The 12957-nt window shown below is 43.7% G+C and overlaps 2 protein-coding genes across 2 annotated transcripts; one reads left to right on the top strand and one right to left on the bottom strand.

The window, feature by feature from the left end:
- Positions 4264–5203, top strand: LOC110433001. The gene has a single exon (XM_021454450.1). It carries the CDS (start codon positions 4331–4333, stop codon positions 5018–5020), a length of 690 nt encoding a protein of 229 aa, XP_021310125.1. The 5' UTR covers positions 4264–4330; the 3' UTR covers positions 5021–5203.
- LOC110432797 lies at positions 8810–9481 on the bottom strand. The gene has a single exon (XM_021453627.1). It carries the CDS (start codon positions 9479–9481, stop codon positions 8810–8812), a length of 672 nt encoding a protein of 223 aa, XP_021309302.1.

Raw genomic sequence — 12957 nt, 5'->3', positions numbered from 1 at the left:
AAGCTCCATCTGCCAACGCTGCATATCATCAAATCCACTTTGTTAGTACAACACGCTTACACGCAACCGTATCAACCGATGATGGAGTCGCATTGATGAAGAACCGCTAGGATTATACATCATCTGGGGGGAGCAACGAAGCAAGAATTTATGGAGACAGATGCATCCATGTTAGTCCATGATCCTGGGCATAGAATGTCCCCTGTATAGCTTATGCCCACCAACTTTTTTGGCTATGTAGGATTTTAGGTTTCTATATAAATCAGTAGAATGCCCATGAACCCTTACCTTGTAGTATTAATGTTCCTTACTCATTGCAATATTAATGTTCCTTATTCATAATGCAGAGTAATATAGCCTTGTTCTCTTTGTGGCTATTTGTAAATCATTGTGGTTCACATAAAAAAACAAGAAGAAAGAAAGAAAAAGGAAAGAAAGAAGATGACAGTCTCAGTGTGTCTGTTTGTACAAGTCACGGCCGCCCATTTCACCGGTTCACCCAGCCACAAAGTCGCCTCTCTAACTAACCCGTCCAACCCCATCATCGAGAGGAAGAAGATAGCGGCATAGTTAGGGTTAGGGATCCAATGATTAGGGAAAGTCATCTCTGATAGTTTTTAAGGGGGTCTAGGGGAGGCAACCATGACATGGTGGTGATGACGGGTTCAAGGGCAGTTAGTGAGCCGGCGAGGGTGCCGAGGGGTGATCAGGGATAACTGGTTGGGTGATGGGTGCATCATGGCGGTGCTCGCCAGCGAGCTGCTATGGTTAGGGTGGGTGTGGACTGGTTGCGGATGGCCTAACAAGGCAGGTCATCGTCAGTCGCCGGTAGAGGAGACGGGGGTGCGGGGATGGGAGGCGAGGATGCTGTCGACGAGCTTCCATGAGGTTAGGGAGGGTGGGGCGGAGCGGTGGGGTGAGAGGTGGGCGGCACTACTTTTGTCCGGGACGACAGGAAAGGAGGTGGGGTGGTGGAAGAGGACAGGCGTGAGTTAGAAGACACACAGTTCACTTAGGAGTCATTATCATTTAGTAGTAAAATAGCTTGATAGACTACTACCATTGAGTGCACCTAGAGGACAACAGGTGATCGGCGAAGATTTCCCAAAATGTCTTGAACACTAATGTGTCTGATTCTATCTCATGGTTGCCTCGTTCCAACTTCTTGAGCAATACCCAGTTGCTTTGACCTTAGGTCGTTCTTTGCTCTTGGCCACTAATCTTTCACCGTGCCGTGATATATGCTAGGTTGACCTCGTGTCGATGAGAGACGCGTATGCACGAGACACAGTGGTGAGACAAGAACTATCGCATGCCCAAGAGACGCAATAAACAACGACAAATACTAGTTGTCGAGTTTATTTGTCCAGAGCTGGTGCTTAGCCTAGCACTGACATAAAAAATGATCAGGTTTTTGTTAGGCATTGCTTGAACTGACAATACACGATTGTGGGGGGTCTGACTCTGACCCCATGTATCCAATACAGACTATATGGGTCACACCACCAAAGGTAGCCTAGCCCACAAGATGACAGCTTGCGACAGAGCTCACAAGATGACGGCTTGAGGCTCACGACAGAGCTCGCTAAATGCCGCAAGGCATCTTGGCGATATTCTAAAGACCAAGTAAAATTTATTAGAATATGGCAAATGTAATATTCCTTGTAGATCTTGTTTGTTACCTAATTAGTTGTAGACCTAATCGCCATGTGACTCTTACCCCTATGCTATATAAGACGGGTAGGAGACCCCTTTAAACTCACGCAGTCATATAAGAGCATCTCCAACAGTTTTGCATATTGCTTTTGCATTCTTGATTTTTGCCAAAATTCACAAAAACACATCTCCAATAGTTTTGCATATTGGTTTTACATTTTTGGAAAGTTGGTAAATTTCAGGGGAGGCTTGGCATTTATGCAAGTCCGTCCGCGACTTGGCGAACACTGATCTGTCGTGACTCCCGCTCGCGACCGCGACTCCCACGCACGATCGGAAACCCCCCAAATCCACCACCCCTTCCTCTCCCTCTACATCGCCATGGCGCACACGGGCCCCGCCACCGCGCTGCTCGTGCTCTACAGCCTCTACTCGTTGCTCGTCGACTTCCTCCGCCCGCTGCAGTGGGCGCTGCTCTGGGAGCCCCCGCTCCGCGGTGGCCTCAGCGCCGCACTGCTCGCGCTACCACTCGCCGTGCTCCGGTCCTCCACCGCCATGCTCGCCGACGCGCACGCCGCGCTCTTGCGCCGCCCGCTCCCGGACTCGCCGGCATTCCCGCGCCTCCTCCGCTGGCTCGTCTCCTTCTTCTTATTTCTCGTCCTCTTCGAGCGCCTCAACGAGAGTGGCGGCGGACTTCATCAACGCGAGTGACGGCCGACTTCCTGAACACGCGAAGAAAGCCCGCGAACGGATCGAGGCCGCGCGTGAAAAGTTTTGCCAATTGGGTCCATATTTTGGTAAATGACAAGTCAGATTTGCAAAACTCTTGGAGATGTCTTATTTTTCTCCTTTTCATTTGCTTTTCAGAGTTGACAAACTGCAACAAATGGCAAAGAAAAAATGTCAAACTGTTGAAGATGCTCTAAGATAGCCAATACAAATTTTAGGCATGCCATGAAAGTGACCTCGCATATGAACGCAACCTTTTTACCCATGTCTATGACCTTCTGAGAGTGACCCTCTTGAATTCCAGCAACTCACAATGGAATAAGCTCTGATACTCTATAATGCTTAGGAAGCTTAAAACATCTCCAAGAAACTCTCTATATTCTTCCTAAAGACTAGAAATAGAGATTTTGATGAAAAATTACCCTCCAACAGCTTCTCTAAATGGTCATCCAAATATAGTCATTGTCTATTTCGGATTTTTCGCTAGCCCAAATATAGAAGACAAGAATGACTCTTTAGAGTGTGCATGAGATTTAGCAAAACTGTTGGAGAGTGAAAAGATATAGAAAATGATTTTTACGCAAATGAATCTCCAAATGATGATGTAAAGAGTGAGATTTAGAAAGGCTCTTGGAGATGCTCTTAGAGCCTTCAGAGTTCAGATGACCGGCCGCTTGCTCTTCACATAACTTTCTATTTTTCTTTAGAGAAAATTTTGTCCTTACCCCTAGTCAGTAGTCCAATTATAATTTTATTCATGTTTTTTTTAACTTTGTGATTTTATCTGGTTATTTTGAAACGAAGAATCTGTTAGCCCCGGGTTTGCACGTCCCTTGGATGGGTTAGAATAAATAAAATTTAAAAAATCCCAAAACACAAAGGCAAAAAAGACCAAATTGCCCCTTAGCTTATCTTCAACCTCCTACTCGTCCACCAAGAGGCAAAACCGCAAAAGACGTTGCGGCTCGAGCGGGAGCGCGCGAGGCTCTTCTGTCAGCGTCGGCATCGCGACACGGCGCGGGGCGGAGGCAGGTCCGGGGTCGCAGGGCTGTGGCTACCGGCCGCCGGGCCGCAGCAGGTCCCGACCCTGGGACGGAGCGAGGCGGATCCTGGCTGCGACCGCGATGCTCGGTCGCGAGCGTGGGGGCATCAGCGCCTCAGCGGTGCCTGGCTGTGGTGCGTGGCCGGCGCAGGGCGATGACGGTGGCGCTCGGCGCCAGGCGCGTGGTGCCGGTGCCGTTCGTCTCGGCGCGCAGGACGGCAGCCAAGCGGAGCCGTCGGCGGCGCATCCAGCGGCGGAGTCTGGCGCGTCGACGACAGCGCATGGGGCAGCGACGGTGCGCAGGCCACGTTGCGTCAGCGCGCGCGGCACATAGGACGGCACGGCGCGCAGGTCGCCGGGCGTCGACGGGGCGAGGTCGTCCGTCGTCAGCAGCCCATCGTTGCTGTACGACGTGCTTGAGACACTGTTGATCATGATTCATGAACGTGTTGATTTGATCGAGATGTTGCCTTCGTCGTACGCAGTGGCCCACGGTGGATAGATGTATATATAGATATGTGAAGGATCAATTTTTCGGCCGTGCGCAGACAAAGATGTATGTGTGCATATGTGTTCCGGCTATTTGGTTTTGCGGCGCGCGGACAAATTTTCATAATTAAGTTTAAGGAAAGATTATTATTTTTCGGAAATTTTAAGGCCAGAAAGATATATATTAAAAGAAGAGACAAAAAAAAACACTCCAAACTGAAACGGTTTTGCAGTGGCAGAATCGATTTTGTTTCCCCGAGCTAAAAAGGCCCAACTCAACCCGGCTTGCGGACTTGCGGTTAAGGCCTGGCCTATTCGCATCCGATGGAACCCAGGATTCTCCATCTTCCGTGTCCAAAACCAACTGCCGCCGCATCGTCCCAATCCTGGGAGGTTAGGGTTCGGTCGCGTGCAATGGGGCGATCGTCGGAGGAGGGGTCCCGTAGCCGCCGCATGAAGTCGGAGGCGGCGGAGGCTAAGAAGGTTTCGTCGGAGGAGGGGTCCCTTCGCCCCCGTACCCGCAGCATGAAGTCGGAGGCTAAGAAGGCTCCCCCAGAGGAGGGGACCCGTCGCCGTACCCGCAGCATGAAGTCGGAGGCTGCGGAGGCTAAGATGGCGTCGTCGTCGGAGGTCTTCAGGATCCTGAAGCTGGAGTCGGAGGAGGATCGTAAGATCCTGATGAAGGTCAAGTCAGAGGAGGGAATGATCCTGAAGCTCAAGAAGGAGTACGTGGCGGCGATGGAGGGGAGACCAGTCCGCCCTACCGTGGTCCCCAAGGTGACGGCGGCCCAGCCGGCCGGGAAGAAGACGAAGAAGGTGCTGGTCAAGAAGTTGAGGATGATGACGAAGGCGCAGATCGACTTTATCAGGGCAATGGCCACACAACCCTGCGCGACCAGTAACCTCACTGAAGACCAGCTGGCTGAGTATCCAGAGAGTTTCCAATGCAGCATGCGCCAATCTATCCTTGTCAGGCACACAAGGCTTGCCTACATGGAGGCCCTCATCGACCAGCAAGAAAAATTTGGCTACGCGGTGGACGAATCAGAGACCGAGGTCACTGACGACGAAGGAGACGCTGTGGTGGAGGTGGAGAACTACTGAAGTCGGGAATCAATCAGCTTTTTGTATGCGCGCGCGAGATGCAGCCTTCGTGTCCCTTTGTGTTAACCACCTACCCTAAGCTATTATGTATAAATTCGGTGTAATCCGCTCGAACCTCCTGTTATTTGCTACTGGTTTTCCTAATGTTATTCACCATCCTGATGCTTATCATCGCACCTTGCATGCTACTGCGCTGATGCTACTTTTGCTATCGTATGGTAATTAATTGATGGATGTCTCTGTGCTAGTGTGAATCACAATTGTTGCTCACTCGTCGATATTCCTAATCTCTCTTATGGTCTCTACATACACCAGTACCTGCTGTTGCCATAAGCTGTTCTGTTTCTGCATGTTTGATCTGTTTCATGTCTGTCAATTTTATTGGCACCTTCCAATTCTCATTATTAGCCCATCTTTTTAATCATCTTGGCTTTTGGACGGTTGAGTTATCCAGTGCTCCATCAACAAAGTACTCCGTCCATCCACAAATAAGTGTACATTTCGTTTCCCAAGAAATCAAATTTTTTTAAACTTGACTAAATATATACAAAAATAAATTAATATTTTATTATATATAATATGTATCATTAGATTGAGTATGAAATATACTTTTATAATATACTTATTTATAGATATAATTATTGATATTATTTAATATATTTCTAGTTAAACTTAAAAAATGTTTGACTTCTCGAGAAGCGAGATATATATTTATTTGTGGACTGAGGGAGTAAGTGCTTTGTGCATAAATCTTTTTATTGATTACGCGGACTATATATACGATTGATCTAATGTTCCTTACAAGTTTGGATGTGGTAACGTGTATACAAACTGAAATTCCATTGCTGCGTACGTAATTTGTTGGAAACCTTTTTAAGGTTGTAATCAGCAACTCACCTCATCTTGTCTGTGCAATGACATTAGGAATTAACTGCTTGCTCTGCATCTCGTGTTGTTGATGACTTGCTGTATCTTAAGTACATTGCTTCTGCACTAATCACTTCCCTTGGTTTGACAAAATGGCTGCACGAATTGCTTCATTTTGTTGCTTTTCCAGTTCATATATAATACCTCTTCTACATGGCCATTATTCTCCTGTGCTCTCATTGTGCTCTCATTATTCTCCTCTTGAATTCCAGTAACTCTGGCAATGCAAGGGAATAAGAGCATCTCCAGTAGTTTGGTAAACCAACTTGTTATCTTAATTTATTTGGTAAAACCACAAAAAACACCCTCCAACAGTTCCTCAAACGAACTTGCTATCCCTGGCAACTTGCTATCCTCCGGCCTCGCACTGCCATATTTGCGCACTTGGAGAAGACTTGGCATCGCGATATTTTCCGTCGCCCTCGCCTGTCCCGCGCGACGGCCTACCCTCCCGCGCGCGCCAAGTCCTTCCCGCGGTATATATCCAGAGAAGAAGTCGTGGTTTCCTCGTTTTTTATCACCACGCCGCTGCCGCCGTCGGTCTTCATCGCGAGTCACGCGGCAGCTTCTTTTCTCTTTGCATCGCCAGGTATGTCCCGTCCGCTATTGACTAGATCCCTGCCAATCTTGCGGTCCTCCTTCTGTACTGCTGGGTGTGGGTCAGTTTATCCTTGGTGTAGATCGAATCGAGTGCCGTGTTGAGGCCAAGGTCCGTGGGGGATGGACGGGCGCCGCACTGGACGAGTACAAGGGTTCCTATTTTTAGTTTCTGCATAGATGCATGCATTATTCTAGTATATTGTTTGCTTTGTCTCAAGACCACCAATGCATAGCTAGATGCATGGCATCACCGGTGCATCCAGGACGAGTATATGTCATGGTCGATCTGATAGTCATGATAGAATATCTGTTCATGGTCTATTCATAGCATTATTCTAAAAAAATTTTTCATAAATTTGTGTAGACTGATGGAAGAAGATGGAAATTTCCTGTCGGGCATTCTTCTCAATGGAGAAGACTCTCATGTTGCTGGTTTGGATGAGATGCTCATTCCAAACACTCAACACACTCTTGATGAAGTGCAGGCAAGCCGCAGTACAAAGGGAACTAGGAGGGCAAAAAAATTTCATTGGCGCGAGGACGAAGTAATTTGCTCGGCCTGGTTGAATGTCAGCAAAGATCCCATTAATGGGGCTAATCAAACACGTACCACATTTTGGGGAAGAGTTCATGCTTTCTATGTGGAACACAATAAAACTGAAGCTGTTCGTACAGAGAATTCGATCATGCATAGGTGGCTGACTATTCAGTTGCAAGTGAACAAGTTTTGTTCATGCTATGAGGCCATTCAACGTAGGAATCAAAGTGGAACAACAATCGAAGATAAGGTATGACATATGTGTTCATTGTTGTAATTGAAATTTTTTATTTGAAAATGTATTAACATTGTAAATATCTTTATACAGATTAACGAAGCAAAAAAGTACTACACTTCACAAGACAAGGACAAGAAATCTTTTGGTCTTGATCATTGTTGGAACATACTAAAGAAGGAGGACAAGTGGAAAGCAAAGATGATAGAACTTACCGAGCTGGAGAAAGTAGCAGCAAGCAAGAAGAATAAGAAGGCCACAAAGAATTCCAGGCCAAGGGATGAAGGAGCCAATAGTGATGATCAAGTCGTAGCGGTTGGTGATGAACCTGTAGAAACAGAACCAAGAAAAAGGTCAGATGGGATCAAGAAGGTCAAAGAAAATCATAGGCGAGGAGGTGGTGAGGCTTGCGTGCAAGCTTTGGACAAGATGTGGGCAAAAAAGGAGGAGTCGGACAAGGAAAAAGAGAAGGCTAAACAAGAGAGGTTCATGGCTTCACTTGAAGTAGACAAACAAGCACTAGAGCTAGAGAAGAAGAGAGCTGATGCGGAACTGAAAAGAGCTGCAGCAGATTTGCTAAAACAGGAAAAAGAAATTATGATGGCGAACAAGGCTGGTCTTGACACGCTGCAGCTTGAATGGCTTCAGATGATGCAAGAGGAGATTGTCGCTAATAAGCGTCTTGGAAAAACAATTTAGTTTATGTCTTCTATGTTCTATAATTCTTGAACCTTTAGTTTGATTTGCTTTCATAGTCATCGGAACATTTTCTTTCAATCAGAATTACTTTGGAAAAACAATTTAGTTTATGTCTTCTATGTTCTATAATTCTTGAACCTTTAGTTTGATTTGCTTTCATAGTCATCAGAACATTTTCTTTCAATCAGAGTTACTTCTATGCATGGTACTGTATGCATTTGTATTCACTTGAGTTGCTGGCCGACATGGTACTGTGCAGATTTTGGTACGTTGCATGGTACTGTAGCTAGAGAGTATTGGTGCCCGGCAGAGCTGAAGCTGCTGAATGTTCCCTGACGACAAATCTTGCATGGTCCTGTCTCTTGTTGCATTTGAGTAAAATATTGCACTTGAGCTGACGACAGGAAGAAAAATAAATCGATGGTTCATGGTACATGAATAAAAACAAATGACCTATTACATTTGAGCATATAATTTTGAACAGGATGAAATATAAATGAGTAGCTAACACAAATCAAAATAAACTATAACATTTAAAATTATATAGTGTACGAATATAAATCTGGATGATGGTTCCACAGGTGTTCGATAAGGTCTTCTTTCAACTGCACATGTGTTCCCTTGTCTCTGATCTTTCTATGTGCCTCAATATATTCATCAAGTGTACGAGTAGGTTGGCCATGATCAGGTTCAACATTTTCACCACCGTAATCAAAACGTTCCCGAGGGTCAACCACGAATCCTTCATCTTCCACAATCATATTGTGCATGATCACACAAGCCCTCATGATCAATGCCAAAGTCTCAATGTCCCAAGGGCGCGCTGGTCCTCGAATAATGGCAAACCTAGATTGAAGAACCCAAAAGCTCTCTCGACCATCTTCCTCGCTGCTTCTTGTGCTTTGGCAAAATATTGCCTCTTGTTGCCCATAGGAGCAGCGATGGATTGGATTAAAGTAGCCCATGAGGGGTATATACCATCTGCAAGATAATATCCCATTGTGTAATCATGTCCGTTAACAGAAAATTTCACTCCTGGAGCTCTACTTTCGGCTAGGTTATCAAACAAAGGAGATCTATGAAGAACATTGATATCATTATGGGACCCAGGCATTCCAAAAAAGGCATGCCATATCCAAAGGTCGTCCGAAGCAACAGCCTCTAGAATGATAGTTGGCTTGTCCACATGCCTCTTGTACTGACCTTGTTTATCATATGGACAGTTCTTCCATGCCCAATGCATACAATCGATGGACCCTAACATTCCCGAAAATCCTTTTTTCTCACCCATTGCAAGTAATCGTGCTATGTCTGCCTCATTGGGGTATCTGAGGTATTCATCTTCAAATATTTCAACAACTGCAGCAACAAACTTACGTAGGCTCTCAAGTGCAGTACTTTCGCCAATGCGAACGTACTCATCTGTCGCATCAGCTGGAACCCCATAAGTGAGCATACGCATTGCGGCAGTGACTTTTTGGAAGCAACTCAATCCATGCTGATTGGCCGCATTTCTTTTCTGCATAAAGTAATCATCGTGCGCTTCAACAGCATTCATTATGTGTACGAAAAGTTCCTTAGACATCCTGTACCTGAACAAAATAAATATAAAGTTTGACAACTCTAATAATATTTCAGCAGGTAATAAGGAAAAATTAATCCGAAGGTAAAGAACAAGAACCTTCGACGGAATATTTCGGGGCCGTATGTTGGATTGTCCACCAAATAATCTTGATACATCCTGTCATGTCCACCTTCTCTATCACGGCGAAGATATCTACGACCTTTGACAGAGCCACCGTGTGGTCCTTTGTCATCGGACAAAGTTTGTACAATTCGGGCAGCCGATAATATCAGGAGTCATCGTCATCGGATGATTCTTCATCCAATTGTCTTCGCGAACAAGATCTCTTCCTAGGCATGATTCCTGAACGATAAGGTTCTGCAATAAACAACGGCATGTACAAAAGCTGAATTCGGTTCTGCAATAAACAACGGCATGTACAAAAGCTGAATTCAAAGCAACAGACGGGGAGCATCTGGCAATAGACGGTGAGCTTCTGGCAACAGATGGCAAGCAGCAGGGAGCTTTGTTCGATCAGTACCTTTGTTCGATCAATCAAAGAAGGAAGCGAGCAGCAGGTGAGCTTCTCGCATGACGGGTGTGTCCTCGGCGCCGCAGCAGGAGTAGGCGACACAAACGAACCGGCGGCGGCGTCTTGCACGTACGCGAGGACCAAGGATCTTCACGGCATGAGGAGGAGGCCCAGGGTTGGATTAGGGACTATGTGGGCCTACGTTTAAATTTTACCAAGTTGGAATGACAAACTATTGGAGAGACATCTTTTTTTCATTTGCCATATCATTAAAGCAAGTTGCCAAATCACAAGATTTGGTAAATAATTTTTACCAAACTATTGGAGATGCTCTAAGATCTAATGATCTTTAATCCTTAGGAAGCTTAGCCTTTTGAGCCTTCAGAGTTCAGAGTTCAGACGACCGGCCGCTCGCTCTCCCACTAGACATGGTGCATAACTTTCTATTTTTTTAAAGAAAATTTTGTCCTTACCCTTGCTCAGCAGTTCAATTATGATTTTATCCGTGTTTTTTTTAACTTTGTGATTTTGCTCGGTTATTTTGAAACGAAGAATCTGTTTGCCCTGGGTTTGCACGTCCGTTGGATGGGTTAGAATAAATCTATATCGAGAAAACAAGTAATATTAACATATTAGAAAGAGAGAAAGAGAATTAAAAACCAACGATGATAGTACCCTGCCTTATCCACTCATAGAAGGGAGCAGTTAAGGCGTGGGACCTAGAGAGATGAAGGCAAACAAAAAAAAAATACTACTAAGCTGCATGATTCTTTTTTATGGTCATTGCCTTAAATAATGAATTAACTAAATAATAATATTATAATAATGCTGAAATTGCTGTGAATACTAGCTCATAAAACTTTGTGACATGGATCTACAATGAATCTTGATAGAACTATATCCCTTTTACATTAAAATCAATTCAATAGTTTATGATTGTTTTCTGACTAAAGTGGTATTATATATAATAATAGATTTATAAAATTAAGTTTTGCTACCTTGCAACGTAATGAAACAAAGATATATCTAGCTTTAGATGACCATGTAGTAATATGCCTTGTTACGACACATGGACATATTTGCTATTGGCATAAATATTGGACAAAAAATTATACAACCCGATGCAATGTACGGGCGTGTTTTGCTAGTCTAATATTAAAAAGGCAAAATTTTAGCCAAAAGTTTCGTCTGGTCGTCTGGCCTCTCCCTCTGTCGCCGGTGTCGAGTTGCCATCACCGAGGACTGCCGGTAGACGTATCCCAAGGTGGCCTGCACTCTTTAGGCACAATTTTTTTTTGTTTTGACCACTGTAATACTTTTGTTTGTATTTGACAAATATTATCCAATTATAGATTAACTAGGCTCAAAAGATTTGTCTCGCAAATTACAGACAAACTGTATAATTAGTTATTTCTTTTATTTACATTTAATATTCCATACATATGTCCAAAGATTCGATGTGACGGAAAATCTTGAATATATATATTCTGTTCTTATAGATATATTTTATAACTACTACGTTATTTTGTTCGTTAAATATTTATTGATATTTTTGTTTGGTTATTCATTTGAACAGAATAAATCTAAATGACTTCATTATTAGTGTTTAAAAACTAAACTAAGAATATATAATACATTTTTACAATAGAACAAAGACAATACAATTTTATATACCTATATATCATTTCAATTCTGAATTAATGAAATATATATTTGATCTACCTTAATTATTTTCAAAAAAAAATGTTTATTTTTAGATCGCCATAGATAATCTAAATTCGACGGTTTCAGAAGATATTGTACAAATAGAAATTTACAATAAGTTCGTGGAGGATTCTGAATGGTTGTAAGAAAGCATGAGTACAAAAGTTACACACAGAGTTCTAACAGATGACCAGGACTTAAGCATTGATACGGCCCAAGAAGAAAATGGCCTATCAACTTCTCTTGTAGATTCGACAGGGGAAAAAGAACTTCCAAAAATCAAAATATTACAAAATAAACCCAAAAAAATATGTCCTCATCGATTGGCCTGTGAGGTATTAATATTTTCTTTGATGGATTAACTTAGAAAATTAACTATTGTTATATATTTTAATTCTATATATAAGTATGTTGTCTTTTTATTATGTTTGTATCGAAACCGATAGAGCCATAATTGAATCTGTCAAAAAAATTCCATCTTCACCTAGAAAAGAGGAGCTTGTGCTCATAGATGATGTTCCGGTGTGTCGAGAAACCATATAGAATGTTTTTTTCAGCCACATGAATACTTATCTGACGAGGTAACAGATGCAAGTCATAATACTCAATCAAACATTGGCAACTTCAATGTTCTTTTCTCTCTAATGGTTCAATGCATACAGATCATAGATGCCTATGTTAAGCTGTTGAAGGCCTAGGTTGTTTTGAAAAAGCGACAAGGAGGTACGGTCTATTTGTGAATTTATTGACGCACGAAAGAAATAGATATTAGAGATTTCTTCCTGCTGATATTAAACATTATCTTAGTCGCAGCATGGAAAGATCTATAAAGTAGAGTTTATAAGACTGCGACGTTGTGCTCTCCGTGACTGTATTTGATTTCGCAAATGATCCATGTGTTTTAAATATAAAACGTTAAATATCCTGTAGCAACACACGGTCACGCTTCCTAGTGAAGTAAAAAAAAACCAAAATCCCAAAATACAAAGGCAGAAGACCAAATTGCCCCTTAGCTTATCTTCAACCTCCTACTCGTCTAACAAGAGGCAAAACCGCAAAACGCGTTGCGGCTCGAGCGGGAGCGCGCGAGGCTCTTCTGTCAGCGTCGGCATCGCGACATGCGGCGTGGGGTAGAGGC

The sequence above is a fragment of the Sorghum bicolor genome, chromosome 2 (genome assembly GCF_000003195.3).
Source record: "Sorghum bicolor cultivar BTx623 chromosome 2, Sorghum_bicolor_NCBIv3, whole genome shotgun sequence".
Classification (NCBI taxonomy): Eukaryota; Viridiplantae; Streptophyta; class Magnoliopsida; order Poales; family Poaceae; genus Sorghum; species Sorghum bicolor.
This window is presented reverse-complemented; position numbering and strand designations above follow the sequence as displayed.